A 16,095-nucleotide genomic window follows, 5' to 3' on the forward strand; every position below is an offset into this window, starting at 1 on the left:
CACCAGGGAGGGCCTCGAATGTGGGGGCAGGCAAGGGAGGCAGGAAGACCGGGGCGGGAGTTCGGGGGCGGGAGTCCGGGAGCAGGACGAAGGGGTCTGGGGGCTAGTGCGGGCGCGGAGTGCGGGGGATGCTGGGGCGGGGGGGAGGTGGGGGTGGGGGGAAGGAGGGACGCGGAGATAGGGGCGCGGCGCTGAGGGAAGGGGTATGAAGGTGGCGGGGGACAAAGAAGTGAGGGCAGAGGGCCGGGAGATGGGGGAGGGGGCAAAGGGTAGATGGGTGGGCGGGGAGATGCCGGGAGGCCGGGGGATGGAGCAGGGTGAGGGGAGGTGGGGAACGAGGCCAGGGGAGGAGGGGGCGTGGGGGGCGTGGGTACCGGGCCGGGGCTCGGGGAGGTGGAGGTGGGGCCCGGGATGTGGGCGTGGGGCGGCAGGGCGGGGAGGCGGAGCTCGGGCCCCTCCCCGGCGGGCCGCTGGAAAAGTTTGCGCCCTGGCTGGCGGGGACAGAGGCAGAAGAAGCTGGTCTGGGAGACACGCGACAGGAAACCGGCGCCAAGCGCGGCGGCAGGACGAACCGGAGCGAGACTCTCCGGCCCGGGAACGTGCCGCGACTCCCGAGCCCCAGGACTATCCCGGCGTCCCAGCCCAGCTCGCATCTGAGCGGAGGAAAGGGTGTCAGGATGCCGGTGGCCCAAGTGCCCTTCCCAGACGGAGGTGAGCCGGCACGGCCGGAGGCCCGGGGCACCCGGGGTGGGTGGGGGCAGCCGGGTCCACTTTTCTCACAAATTTCCAGCCAGTCCTCGGCGCGACGGTGACCTGGGTGGGCGAGCACATTACATCAGCATCACCCCCTCCACACAGGTCATCCATTCTGGTGACTGAGCCGAGGCGGGGTGGGGGAGGGGATGGTTCCTTTTTAAGTACAATTGGAGCTTTTAAATGCCGAAGGAAAGAGTAGTGACTCTTCACATAGACGATCCGTCAGTCGCTTTCCTGGGACAATTAAAAAGTTAGGCTCCCGCCCAGGATGAGGACCTGGGAACTCTGGAAGCGTGTGTATATGTGCTTGTTCTCTTGGGGAAATTATTCTATTTAATTTTATTCGCCACAAAATTCCAGTTTTCCTTCTATTTCTCAAACAAGGCAGTCAGGGCTGTCAGAATCAGGGGGCTGGAAGAAAACGTTCCTACCGTGCAATAATGAGGTTCCCAGGGAAGATCAGTATGTTACATTCATAACAGAGAAAGCTGGGGAAGGTCCTTCTTTGGCCTGGTGCAGGAAAGTGCTAACTTTGCCACTTTTAACCCTCCAGTCTCCAAATGGTTCTCTCTCCCTCTCTACTGATCCGTCTCCTTCTTACTTTCTCTCTCTTCCTGACATTGGACACTCCCAAGGACATATTACTTTGTGGTGTTTTTGTATTTAGAGGTAAGAGAGGGACTTCTTGTTGGATTTTTAAAGTGAACATGCTTTACTTTGAAAATGAAGAAAGGTAGCAGCATGAACTGAGTCTGGCTCTTCTGGAGGTCTGGGTACTTCCAGAATTAGGCGTCTTTTTCAAGTCTGGAGTTAGAAGTTGCAGACCTTGTATATAATCACATGTTCATAATTTATCTTTTCAACATTTATTTCTTCATTGATGAAAATCTTGCGGGCATGGTTAAGAAAAACATAATTCCTAGAAAGTATGAGGGCAGGATTATGGTCTGTGGGTATATGAGTAACAAGGATGGCCAAGCCTGTTGCTGGTTGTAGGTGGTGGTTCTGGTGTGTGTATGTGTGTGGGGTGTGATATGGTGTGGTGTGTGTGTGTGTGGTACTCAAGGAGTTGTGGAATTATCCACATTTGTACAAGTTCTCAATTGATGCAGAGCTCAGTGCCAGTATGAATAATTTTGTTGCCGGAGGGGAACCACACACTGGATGTTCTCGGTCAGCAAACACTCACTTAGGGCCTGCTCATCCAGGCGCTCTTGTTGCCTGACACCAGAGATCTGAAGCACAAAGTCAGCCCTTAAGATATAGACAGAATGATTCCTCAACCAGTTTTCATCTCTGAAAATGCTGCTTTCCTCTTTACATTTGTGAATTTCATTAAAGGCATGACTCTCCTAATTTTCTACCATATGTGGATACTGAAACTCCCATTTCCTGTACAAGGAGCCTTACCTATTGGCCTAATGAATTTATTTCTCAAAATTTACGAACTGATTTTTCCTTGTCTGGAAATAATGACACTAATTTGATTCCATGGTATCTCTTCCACCTCCTAAAAATGTTTCAGGACCTACAGTGTATGCATATATTTTTGTTGCAAAGACATGGGGGTTTGAGCATACCATAATCTCGAAACATTTGGGGTTGCCCAGTTGGAGAAACCCTTTTTTTCTGCCAGGACTTGGAACTATGGCTCTGGTGCTGCCACAGCTGGCAAGGCAGCCTCAGGCAGTCTGTTACGTTGGCCAGTTAGCCAAGACTGCTGTGCCTTGGGCTACACGAGCCTTTCTGTTTCCTCACATTTGGCTTCGTGATTCTTTTCTTATCAGCTTCAGAGCCATTTCATATTATTCCTTTGCCATACATCCTCTGTAAAATTAATTAATTGCCTTAAGAGATATTCCATGAACTTTTGGAGATAATATGATATACTGAGCAGAATCCTGTCTAGTTTTAGTTAATAATACTTTTAAGTTGTTGTTACAGTTACTAGGCATAAGTTGCCTTTTCTTCTCTTTTGTTTTCATTCTATTTTTGAGGAATTACAGCTGCATCTATAAGAGGCCAGGCAATAGGCCAGTCAGGTAAATCAGTGACAATGTTGTTCCAAGGAGAGTGTGGTACCGATTGGATGGCTCTAACGTCCGATCCGCACCGTGAGCTGGAGTGAGAGACCTGAGTCAGTTGACTAGGCTCTTTGGTCTTGAAGATGCCACTCCATTTCCTCGGGGTCAGAGTTTTCCATATATTTCAGTCAAGCCCTCACATTAGCATTCCAGCATTTTGCTATCAGTTCCAAGCATGGTGGTGACACTCTTGTCACTATCTAGGTGAGGAACACATGGAAAGGTGACAGTCTCCGGAAGAGCTTATCCCTAATGTGGTGCACTGGAATCCAATGACACAGGCATCCAGCCCAGCGCAGCCTCTTCCAAGCTGTGCTACAAAGGACACTGAGCCCACACACCCAACCCCCCAGACTCAGTTTCCTCCTATGTACATTTGGAAGGCAGATGCTGTAGTGGGGATCAGACATGGCACCTGCAATGTGCAACGTGTGGTACATGTGCAGTGTCACCAAGTAAGAGCACTGCTGTGGGAAAGGATGACAGGGACCCCACAGTTAGGACTTCCTGGGCAGAATACCTCTTATTTGCATATGCCTGGAGGAGCTCATTTCCACACACTTTCATTCGTCCTGTGGCAGTCTTGGTAGGAATTCAATCCTGTGCCCTTCCTTAGAACAAGCACAGAAGAGAAAGTTTGACAAGCCTGGTTGAAAAGCAATGAAGGTAAAGACCTTTTGCATCTAAAGCAGTTGCCCTCCGATCGACGAGCCAGGATGCCCAGGAGAACGTGCACGGAGGCAGATGCTCGAGCTGCACCAGGTCCTGGGTACAACCTGCATTTCTGGGGCTCCCTGGACTGCCCCCAGATCTGTGTTAGCATCCGAGCCTTGTTTACCGGGAGAAAGAGCTATGGAGAAGCCACTGAAAAGCAGGAAACCTGATCAGGGACCAACTCACTTCCACACTCCAGAGAAGAAAGGGGAAGGTGTGGAATCCTGACGTGGTTCATCTGTAACAGCCGTTTTCTCACTGGGAGCTCCACTAATGGGCACAGAGCAACTCGCAGGCGTGCAAGACTGAGTGTGTGAAGCCTCTTGCTATGAACTATCTCTGAAAGCAGAGTGAGGTCACCTAAGAAGCTCAGAGTGAGGGGAAATACTCATTAGCAAAGGAATTTTGCTGGGGCCATGAAATGGCCAACTCATTATTTCCTTTCTAAATTCTTCTAAACAAAAAAAACAAAAAAAAAACCACTTGCTTTCCAAGAAATTTGGCTTGTTGGCAAATGCTTCTTGTTTTAATTCAGTTTGGGGGATGAACTGGGAGAACATGCCTTTAAAAATACAGCGCCCTGCATCCGACCAGGAAAAATAAATTTCTCACTATCTTATTGTGTGTGTGTGTGCGTTTTTTTGTTTGTTCGTTTGGGGTTTTTTTTTTTTGGCCATTACAGAGAGAAAGAGACAGATAAAAACCACAGTTACAGAAAGATAGAGAAGATGAAAAGGCAGAGGGCTATGTACCAGATGAAGGAACAAGAAAAAACCCCAGAAAAACAACTAAATGAAGTGGAGATAGGCAACCTTCCAGAAAAAGAATTCAGAATAATGATAGTGAAGATGATCCAGGACCTCGGAATAAGAATGGAGGCAAAGATTGAGAAGATGCAAGAAATGATTAACAAAGACCTAGAAGAATTAAAGAACAAACAAACAGAGATGACAGAGAGAAAGAGACAGACCCCAGATTGTGGAAATATTTTCCTTTGTTTTTTTCCTTTCCTTCTTTTTACAGTTTGTTTATTTTTCAAATTGACATGTGTAGAGAAAGTGAATCGCTAGCACGGAAAGCACATCTGGAATCCATCGGCCCCTGCCGGGCTCACCCCTCCCTGCAGATGCTCCCACTTGGAATGGAGGGAAGAGGTGTGGGGTGACACACCTCTGAACCACCTTCTAGAAAGTGTCGTGTTCCTTCTCCGCACAAAGAAAAAGGCTCGGCGTTGAAATGCCTTGAGGTAGACTTGAAGACCCCAACTGAATGAGGTCGAAGTGAAAACTCTTAGGTGTAGCGGGTCTCTGTTGAGTAGATGTACGGGAAGCTCAGGTGTGGGCAGTGTACTTCAGGGGACGGGTCTGTGGGGGTCTGGGCCACCTGAGCACAGTCTGAGAGTGAGAACTCTGCCTGTGGACATAAGCAAGGCACAGCTCTGTCGGAATCTGGGTTTGTTGGAACACCACTGCCCATAAGCCGGAGCATCTCTGTCCTGAGTATCTTCTATCACATGCCTGGCTTTCTGAATGTGTACACGACTAGCCAGCACCCAGCCGCACTTCTCAGCATCAGGCTGTACTTTTAAGTATTCAGGTGGAAATTAAGCAGTGATCAACCTTTTACAATGGAAAGGCAGATGCTGGTCACTACCAGCCCCAGACACCTATCTTTTAAAATAAAACAAAACGTGAGCATTTGTAGTGCGTAACTCTCCCCCTCTACGGGGACTTCTCCAGCTCCCCACAAATACCATTCGTAGGACCACGGACTGAGACTCATAAGCCTCTGCAGGGACCCTCCCATCAAAGCCCAACCTAGACATCAGTGCTAGGAAATCCACGGTACTCCTTGGAAACAGAGGCACGTGCTCGCCACAAGGTCAGCCTAGCAACACTGCTAAGGACAACAGCACTTGGAAACCACTCCGTGTCCACAACCAGGAATGAATGGAGGCTGTTGCATCCATCCACACGGTGGGAGCAATGGGAAGGAATTACCGGCATCTCCACGCATGACTCACAGGAGCATCACATTGAGAGGACGATGCCAGGCACGCTGTATATCGTGTGGCTCCATTTATATGAAGGTCAGACACAGGCTAAATTACTCTAGGGGACGAGGTGTCCAGAGAGTGGTACTATCTGGGAGCGGTTAGTGCCTAGAAGAGGCCATGAGGGATAGGATAGGTTGGTCTCCCAGGAGCCCTGGTGCCCGCAGTGCCCAGCACCCCTGCAGTGACCAGCAGCAGCAGGACGGATGCGCCAGGGAGGGCCGATGCCCTGCCTCGCCATGAGCAGGACCTGGGAGGGGCAGAGCGTTCTTCCGGCAAACTCGGAGTCTGTGCTGCGCCCCTCAGGATGGAGGCCCGAACTCGCCCGTGACATGGTTTTGACTATGCACGGTGGTGTTCAGATGCATCCAAAATCAATCTGATCTTTAGCCCAGCACTTAACTCTCAGATGGGGTCTACTTTCTAATGTTGACAATCCAAAGAAAATAAGCTTTTAGATTCCAAAGAGAGATGGATATCTTCCAGTTACGCAAAATGCGGAGATTCACATTTCACAAAAGAGGTTCTGAAAAAATGTGCTCCTTGAGCGATAAATATTTAATTAAGGGAAGCTATAAATCAAGAATTAATGGGAAAATATGTTCGCCCTCAAGATTCATGGTTTGGATGGGTTTCTGGCACATCTTAGACAATTTTTGTTCTGGTTATTTTCTTGCTGCTTATCAGTTTTTATTGTTTCCTTTTGTTTCCTCTACTCAATTTTATCAAAACTCTACATATTCAGGAAAAAAAAAGTTGATGTGAGTCTGCAAAGCCTGTGGTGTATTTCCTCTGCCCTTTATTTCCAAGAGAAGTCCAGATCCAGCAGTTTTAAAGGGACTCACTTCCCTGCTATCCGTACTATACAGCCTAGTCGGAGGGGTGGAGACTGTCCAAGAGGTATTCAAATGCCGTGGAGTTATCATGGGAGAAACTAAGGCACAGGAGACAAACTTTGGACACACCCTGGTTTCAAAAGCCTTTCAGTTGCAGATGCCTAGAGCCCTTTCACCCCAGTGTGAGTGGGAATTCCTGTACAATTCATGTTCCTGTCCTTTTAGGTAATATTAGTGTGTTTTTTATCATTCAGACTGCCCTGGTGCTGAGTCAGTTACCATCATAAATCCTCTTGTTATGCATATCAGGTCCTGGGAGAGAAACCCGTGATGGGAAAGCAGATGTCTCAGAGGCATTTGAGGCAAACCCGACATGATGGTGTCATGGACAGAGGGGCGGCCACTTGGACGTGGCAGCAGGGGGTCTGGCATGGGGGGAGTTGCGTGTGTAGGGCCCTCGGGCCAGCCATGTGACCCCACTGCCGTCGGGGAAATAGCTGCTCTCAGGATGCTGCCGCCTTGTGGCTCTTGGTGGAGCGGCACATGTGTTCCTCTTCCCTGCCTTTGTGCCACGCCTTTTCCATGAATGAGGTCACATGTGGTGCAGTGGCGGTGCATCTGTGTGGGGATGCCGAGTACTCTCTCAGGGGTTGTGCTCTGGGGTGGCAAGTGGTGGGAAGATAACCAGGCGGCTAAGTTCTCCTGTGCCTGGTTTCCTACCACAGCCAGGAAGGGTCAGCAAAGAGGGAGCGTGGATTCTCCATTCGCCGCCCACAGATGAGAGTACTTAGATGGGCAGTAGTAAAGGGCACACACGTTTACTGGGCACCATTAATATACATGGTGCTGTGAGAGGAGAGATGCTGCGATCTTCACGGTGTCGGCATGAGGATTAAATAAGCGGCTCCAGGGAAAGTGCTCTGAGAGTGTCAGCTGCTGCTCCTATTTCTACTCTTAAAAAGACAGCTTGCAATTTGTTTTAAAAAGTGGTGTGCAAGGGCAGGATGATTCCAGAAAATGTTACAGAGCAGGTAGAATTTGACTTGGGCTTGAAGGACGGACACGATTTAAATAAAGATGGAAGAGGGGCAAGAGGGAGGAGGGGAGCTGCCCACGAGCTGCCCCCCACCTCGGCCTCTGTCTCTGGGAGACCTGCAGGCGAGGCCCCTTGTCCTTCCCATGCCCAGACCAAGCAGGTGGGCACCGGGGCTGGGTGGGGAGCCCTGCCTCCCTCCTGCCCGAGGCAGCAAGGTGCCTCTGGCTCAGGCGACACAGCCCCAGGGTCCGATGCTGCCTCCAAGGGCTCATCAGCGATGGGGGAGACTCGGCAGGCGCCCCCCACCCCAGTACTTCATTGTTAGCCTAGCCTCAGAACCTGCCTGCTTTTCCTTTTTGAAGTTAGAAGAGGTTTCTGCCAACATTTGGCAGTCAAGGTGACCCCCCAGTCCTTCGTGACCTCAGACCCAGCTCAGATGCCAGGGGCCCACGTGGTTTCCAGAACGAGCCGCACATCGAAGCTCCAGGACACTGGAAGAAATCTCTGCAAAGAAGCAGCAGGGCCATCTCTGCCCGATGTCAGAAAACTGAAGTCCCCCAAATTAAGGGAGGGGAGGTTTGATAATGTCCTCAGGGCGCTGGGACCAGCACCCGAGTGGCAGGAAGGCATCTACCTGGAGGGTCCCGTGGGCGGGGAGCCCTGTTTGGAGCCTCCTCTGCTTCTCGCTGACAGAGCAGCTACCAACACTGAGCCCCAGGATCCTCCTGGCCACTGAGGCCCTCTATGGCAATGAGCTCAGCGGGTGGATGAGACCTTCAGATTCGGTCACACCCCAAAATGCAGAGCCCCGTTTCATCGGAGAGGGGTCCATGTGCCACTGAACCAAACTGGGGGTCGTGACTTAAATGTTATAAAAGTTAAAAAAAAAAACTTCACACAGTCGGCTGTTGTAAATTAACCTCGTTGGGTCTTAATTCTATATTTAAATGCTCAAATAATTTTAACTTAGAATAAGTGAGTTTAGTGAAATCCATTTCTGCCTCGGTAGTTGGGTCTGCTTCACTGTGGACATCACAGGAGACCGATGGATAAAGCCACAGGTGGGGTGGAGTGCATCCAAGGTCCAGTGGGGGAAGGACCATCCGAAGTCTGGCTCTTGTGTTCTCTGCCCCGCCCTCTCACTAGTGCTCCCAGGGTGGTTTCTTTTTTTTTTTTTTTAAAGAATTATTTATTTATTTATTTATTTATGGCGTGTTGGGTCTTCGTTTCTGTGCGAGGGCTTTCTCTAGTTGTGGCAAGCGGGGGCCACTCTTCATCGCGGTGCGCGGGCCTCTCATTCTCGCGGCCTCTCTTGTTGCGGAGCACAGGCTCCAGACGCGCAGGCTCAGTAGTTGTGGCTCACGGGCCCAGTTGCTCCGCAGCATGTGGGATCTTCCCAGACCAGGGCTCGAACCCGTGTCCCCTGCATTGGCAGGCAGATTCTCAACCACTGCGCCACCAGGAAAGCCCCCAGGGTGGTTTCTTTCAGTTCACACACACCGATTTAGTTTTGGCAGTTTAGACAGCTAGAGCTGAACTCTGAATTTTAAGCCAAACTCGAAAATCCACTTGGTTGTCCTCTCTTTTCTTCCTTTAGTCTCAATAGCTGTTGCTTCCACTTTTACAGGTTTGTATTTCTTCCTCCCCTGGCTCCACGCTCAGCTGCTCGCTAGGGGAGTGGCCATGTGGGCCGTGCGTGGCCTGTGCTGTTCTTCTTTGGTGGCCAGGTGGTCGGTTTCCGAGATCTCCACTGGGCAGATCTGGGGGCCGTCTAGACTCAATTTCTGGCCCTGGCCCTGCTACCCGGGGATCCCATCCAGGAAGTGTGAGTACTTCCCACAATGTTGCTCCAAAACCCACCAAGGACGTTTCAGAAATCGGATGGGCATTATTCCAGATTCTATTCTATTTTTTGGACCTGGCATAATACTGTTTCTCTCTCAGTAACTGGGAATAAGGGTTCACCAGGTCCTGTGCAGTAGATGAGTATGAACTAGTTAGCGTTCCTAAGTGCCTTGAGATTTCCAGATGGAAGTATTACCTGGGTCTGTGTGTGATGGTGACGTGACTGAATGATGGTGGTGCTCATGCACTGAATTTCCCTCCTCAACAACTGCAGACACAGAATTGCTCCCTTTGGTCTCCATGGTCACTTAGGATCTTGACCTGTGTTAAAGGCCCTCTCTGGGCCCATGCAGACCAGCCGTCCAAACGCTTCAACATTTTTCGTGCCTTTCCCCAACTTTATTGTTGCCGTTGATCTTAGGTGCTGTTACTTTATCACTGGGCGCCCCCTCCTTTTATCTTTTTGCAGGAGCCTATTCTCAACACCCTAGCTGGGGTCTGGCTTGGATCACTATTGCAGCCTGAGCCGCAGGCTTTCTTTGCCCGGGAAATGGACGTTCCCAGGGCGCCCTCTGGTGGATTCTGGAGCTAACCGATCGTGACTTCCAAGTGATGGCGACGGTTCTCACGCTGCACCCCAGACCCTACACCTCCAACGAGACGCTGCACAAACATTACAGCTATGTAGGCAAGTTGAAGGACAGGCTGAAGGACGCCCCCGAGGGCAGCGCGCTCACCACCATTGTTTTCTTGATCATCTGCAGCTTCATTGTCTTGGAGAACCTGATGGTTTTGATCGCCATCTGGAAAAACAATAAATTTCACAACCGCATGTACTTTTTCATTGGCAACCTGGCTCTCTGCGACCTGCTGGCCGGCATAGCCTACAAGGTCAACATTCTGATGTCGGGCAAGAGGACACTGAGCCTGTCTCTGACCGTCTGGTTCCTACGGGAAGGCAGCATGTTCGTGGCCCTCGGGGCGTCCACCTGTAGCCTACTGGCCATTGCTATCGAGCGGCACTTGACCATGATCAAAATGAGACCATACGATGCCAACAAGAAGCACCGCGTCTTTCTCCTGATCGGGATGTGCTGGCTCATCGCGTTCTCGCTGGGCGCCTTACCCATCCTGGGCTGGAACTGCCTGCACGACCTCCCTGACTGCTCCACCATCCTGCCCCTCTACTCCAAGAAGTACATCGCGTTCTGCATCAGCATCTTCACGGCCATCCTGGTGACCATCGTGATCCTGTACACACGCATCTACTTCCTGGTGAAGTCCAGCAGCCGCAGGGTGGCCAGCCCTCACAACTCAGAGCGGTCCATGGCCCTGCTGCGGACTGTGGTGATCGTGGTGAGCGTCTTCATCGCCTGCTGGTCCCCACTCTTCATCCTCTTCCTCGTGGATGTGGCCTGCAAGGTGAAGGAGTGTGCCATCCTCTTCAAGGCCCAGTGGTTCATTGTGCTGGCCGTGCTCAACTCCGCCATGAACCCCGTCATCTACACGCTGGCCAGCAAGGAGATGCGGCGGGCCTTCTTCCGGCTGGTCTGCACCTGCCTGGTCAGGGGCCAGGGTGCCCGCTCCTCACCCATCCAGCCTGCTCTCGACCCAAGCAGAAGCAAATCCAGCGGCAGCAATAACAGCAGCCCCTCCCCAAAGAGCAAGGAAGACCTCCCCCAGATAACTGCCTTGCCCTGCATAACAGACAGAAACAAAACCCTGCAGAATGGGATCCTCTGCAAGTGAGGGCGCCGGGCTCCAGGAACGTGGGGTCCTCGCATCTCCGTGGAACGAGCGGCAACTAGCCCTGCAGCCACATTCTTATTGATTGCACGCCTCACCCATGGGGGCTATTCCAGAGCTGGGACTCAGGAAACCTATTCTGCCAACAGCCTGCCTGGTGTGGACGTCTCTTAAGGAGGGAACCCAAGGAATTGCCAACCCATTTCAGTGTAGACAGCGTGCCTTGTCCGTTTAGGCTCCAGGGTCTTCCAAATATACCAAGCTGTCGATGTCATCAGTCGCCTTATCCTGAGTCCCACCGATCACTGTCTGCTGTGCCTAGAGAGGGAAGGCCGTGGACCACACAGTGTACAATGTGTCTCCCAGAACATCAGGATGATGTTTGGTAACTTTACACTACACTCTGTGCACAGGATAGATGCCGTACGTTCGTCATTTCTGTGTTACAGAGCACTTGCGTTTCATATGTCTGCCATTGGTACACGCAGAAGCTGCAGTACGTGATACTGTTACGTAACAGGGAGTACAGGTATATTCTGACTGAAGCACCAGGTATGAGGATATGGCTGGGAACTAGGTGGACACACTGGTTCCAGTCTCCTCAGACTGACATGAAGTCTCACGTTAAGCAGGTTTTGAAAGCCCAAATCGCCCCAAAGGGCTTGTCCGAGGCTGGTCTCAGATGTGTGGGTCTGACTCCAAACTGTCCTGGGACATACACTTGACAGCGTCTGGAGTATCCTGGTGACAATGAGCAAGTTCTGTGGGCGTACATCCCCCAAGGGGACCCCTGCTTCTCTTCTGTCATTTGTCCCTGCAGAGTCTTAAGCACATCTAAAAGCCGCATTAGCCAAATTATGTGATTGTTTGAGGTCTCTCCAAATCACAGAAAAGCCAGCCAGCGTATTCCAGGAGCTGTGCCCCAGACCAACCAAGAAAAGAACTCACAAGGGAGAAGCAGAGGACAGGCCCCTGGCTCATTTCACCTTTCCAGTGTAATGGGGAGTTTCTATTGAATTCGGAGAGGTTTGCAAGGCAGCACTGTGATCCTATGTTGAGTTTGAATCTGTATCAGAAAGCACCAAGTCAACAATGCCCTGTGTTGTCACAGCTGAACAGCTGGGGCCGTCAGCAGCCTCATGGATTCCTGAAAGCTGACCCTGACCATGACTATTAGAGCAGTTTAATTGTGATCTGGCAGCTTGTGCTTTCTTCAAAGAAATATAGCAATACTGTAATCTTCCTTTTCAACACAGGTTGACCCTGTATCACTGTTTACCGTAAGAAGCAATTACTTAGAAGGTATTTTTGTACACAGTCATCCCCAGTGATTCTTCATGCAGTACAAATGGGTGAAAAATACACAAATTTGCAGAGCTGTCATAAGCATATAGTTGATGTATTGAGTTCTTTGTTAAAAAAAAAAAAAAGCAACCTTTAAAAGGATTCTTTCTTGGGTAAGTCTCACATCAGAACCCCCTGAAGTTTTTAGGTTCAGTGGGAATTTTGCCTGAGTAAAGACTAAAAGAGCAGTCTTAATACATGAGTAACTTTTCAAAGAGAAAGGGACTCCTCTTTGTTATATGATGCCAGTTCCTCTTTATTAAGGAAGATTTCTGTGGGTCCTGGGTGATCATGTACCGACCAACATCTTTCTTAATTTTTGGTACTGATGAGATAAATCCTATTTGTAAGGAGATGCTCATCGGTGGCATTTTTGTTGTCCTCATTACGTCACTGAAAAGGAGCTGATTCTCTTGTCAAATAGCATGAGAAAACCCAGGGCATTTCTGGAAAAGTTAAGCATTAAGATACTGGGATAAGAAAACAACAACAACAAAATTGCCTCAGAGAGCCAAAATATTGAGTATTGCATTTTACCTTAGGTAGTGAAATGACTTAACAAATTTATATGTTAGTTCTCAGTTGCTTGGGGGCCCCAGATGTCTGGCACTAATATGAATAACACTATAACCTCAACTTTTTTTTGAGGTAGTGCAAAACTTTCAATCAATCTGAATGAAAAATACTCCAAAAAAGTAATTGTGTTTATTTGATATATGCAAAAAGTAATCAAATTTAGTACCGATGTGTACATTCCTAACTAGCTAGCTGGAGATCATTTAGAAGTTGAGTGTGTCAAAGCCACAGAGAACCTGTGCATTAGATCTCGTTCAATTAGTAACCTTTACTGCGTCCCATGTATGTTTGTTAAAAAAATAAATAAAACCGAAAGCCTTTGTATAAACTCATTCTTGGGAGTCCATGTGAGGGGCTGTGTACACTGGGGCTGCCCCTGGTGATGTGCAAAGTGGCAGTGTGACCTCTCACCTGGTGCCAGTGTTTCTCTAAGAATTAAAACACTCTGAGAATTCCAATAACATTTCCCCTAGGCTTCCCACTAGCAGAGCTGGTGTTTTAGGAAACTTCAGTGTATTGGGTGCTTTTCCACCAATTTTGGTAGGTCAATAGGGAAGGAGGTCAATGGACTACCCTTTTGACAGGGGGAAAATTGTAAGGGTCATGGCAGCCAAAGTACAGCTGAAAGAGATAGGACGATGGGTTCTGTTCCATTTGGTGTAATTGAAGCCAACAGGAGAGACTAGATCAGAACTGATCCTTTCTCTAGCTTTCTCCAGCACAAGTGGTAAGTTTTCGCTTCTCCACCTTACATTCTACCTAGAAGGAGACCAGTGTTTGGCATCACTAGTTGGTAGTGACATTCTGCCACCTTTGATACTGCCCAAGGCCGAGTGGACAGAAGTTAACATAAATTGCAACAGGAATGCCTTTGCCAGGCCGCCATTTTCATCCCACACCTTTGGTGTCCCTGACGGGGTTCTGCTGTGATTGTATTTTAAGAGATCTCCTGGGGAATAATTGAGAATATCTGCTTTCTATGGAAAGGCTTCAAACTCCGCTCCTCTCCTTCATGAGGCAATACAAGATCCACCAACCAAATGAGAGACTTTTCACGATATTCTTTATTGCCCTCAGACTCACATTGACAGTTAACATCGGACTATTTAGAGAACGGTTGTTTCCACCCTTGACCCATGTTGCTTCTGCACTGGTAAAGAGCCTTTCACAGAAATGTAACAAGGTGTACTCTATAGAAAACTTCTAGTTAAATTACCAAGTCCATGCTTTTAAATGTATCTACGAGTGCAAAACTTCCACACCCAAATATTTTTAGTATCTAAGTCAAATATCAAAGGGTTTGCTACATAATCAGAAATGCACACACCACTATTCTGAAAATGAAGGCACATTTTCCAATAACCAGTGATAAGAAGTGCAGCATTGCCTAAGTGTGTGCGACAGCCTCTGCCCCTGGGCCACAGTGACGGCATCCAGGGACGACATGTGGCATCTCCAGTTGGCTGCCCTAGAAGCTCAGGGATGTGCCCAGCATGGCAGCAGGGCTCACAACTGGAAGCCACATCATTTACTGAAGGAGTGAAGTGGATTCACTGAAACGTGAGGAGGGAACTTAAGCCAATTCTCTTTACCCGTTGTGTTATCAAATATCCCAAATGTTGGCCAAATAATTTAGGTTTTATTATTTTTCATAGAACAGAGATTAGAAAACTTGAAATTGGTTTTGTATTTCCACTTCTCAGAGATGTCCAAATACCGATTCTGTTCCAATATCAACGTAGAAAGTGGTAAATTGGCAATAAACCAGAGACCTTCACAGTCATTCTTTTTTGTTTCACAAAAGTTAACGGAAAACAAAACACAAAATTTTCAAATATTTATCAATATGTATAATTTGCCATCCAAATGCTTTTTAAAAAGTAATAAGTATCTCATTATTACACATTAGATGTACACGGAGTTCTCTCCTAATCCTTGGATTTAAACATCAAATTTTAATTCTTATTTAGTTCCGGATACAAAGAAACATTCATGTACTTAACTTTACAATATTTATTCTGGAACAAGTTATATTCAAAAGTCAAATGAACAGAGACCATTCCACTTGCAACCAACATACAGTTGTTACAAAAAAGTTAATTCAGTGTTCAAAAATGGATTTGCCCATTGATTTCTGCTTTAGTTATCACTTGATTTGTGGTTAGAAACTTTGGTGGTGGTAAAAATGTCCCAGACAAGTGGGAATTCATGACCTCAAACACCAGGGCCGCGGTGTGTGTCCCACGTGCATATATTCCTGCCTACAGCATTTCAAGGTGAAACAATGAAAGAGAAACTTTACATTGCATGAGATTTCCTTTCTGGTGCCTTCTTCAATGAGAATGGCTCTTCCAGCCCTCGGGAGGGAGCCCTGTGTGTTTGGGCCCAGGGGAGTCGTTATTCTGGGCACCTGTGAATGCAGGAAGGAGGCGAGAACAGGCAGGAGCGGCCTCACCTCCACCTCCACCGTCCCTCCTAACACCGACCATTTTTCATGCATGAGGGGGTCCCGGACTCCTCCTGGGCCATCCACGCCTCATCTGCCTGTTCTTACCCTCCCCATCCCGTCTGCAGCCTAGTTTGCAAAGCCTTCAGACTCCCCAGACCCACCCAGGAGTTCCACCCTCCAGGGTCCTAACGAAGTTGGCCACACCGGCCATCAGGCCTGTCACGCTCCCACACCCTTTGTGCGTTTATTTCCAACTGGACTATATCCTCAGGCAGACGGAAGCTTTGCACACTCACAGGAGCCCAGAACAGTGCCTGGCTCACGTGAACTAACGTAAGATGAGGCCAAGAGAAAGCTGGTTAGAAAAGCCGACAAGCAGTGCGGCTGTACCCAGGAAGACCACACTCGGCCCCCAAGCACACCTGCCTGGACAGCCTCATCAACATCCACCCCTGCTTGGTTTTACATGCTACTGGATGAACAGGGGATGTAGGTCTGGACTTGCTGCCCCCTCCCTTCTTTTTTCTTTTTCTTCCTCTGTCCTCCCATCCTCTCCTTTCCTGTCTTCCCTCATTGACTTCTCTTCCCTTGTGTCCCTTTGTCACTTTCCACAGTGGACCCCCTGTGGCCCTCTTGTCCTGTTCCTGCAGCATCCA

General features: G+C 49.1%; 1 protein-coding gene across 1 annotated transcript; it reads left to right on the top strand.

The window, feature by feature from the left end:
• The first annotated feature begins 477 nt into the window (after nt 1-477).
• Nucleotides 478-12,579, top strand: S1PR3 (sphingosine-1-phosphate receptor 3). Its single transcript, XM_036856388.1, has 2 exons — nt 478-711; nt 9,794-12,579. Exon 2 carries the CDS (start codon nt 9,937-9,939, stop codon nt 11,071-11,073), a length of 1,137 nt encoding a protein of 378 aa, XP_036712283.1. The 5' UTR covers nt 478-711; nt 9,794-9,936; the 3' UTR covers nt 11,074-12,579.
• Nucleotides 12,580-16,095: the final 3,516 nt, after the last annotated feature.

This window comes from Balaenoptera musculus, chromosome 6, assembly GCF_009873245.2.
Source record: "Balaenoptera musculus isolate JJ_BM4_2016_0621 chromosome 6, mBalMus1.pri.v3, whole genome shotgun sequence".
Classification (NCBI taxonomy): domain Eukaryota; kingdom Metazoa; phylum Chordata; class Mammalia; order Artiodactyla; family Balaenopteridae; genus Balaenoptera; species Balaenoptera musculus.

Coding starts and splice junctions, on each gene's coding strand:
- S1PR3 (XM_036856388.1), top strand. CDS start 9,937: ATGGCGACGGTTCTCACGCTGCACCCCAGACCCTACACCTCCAACGAG.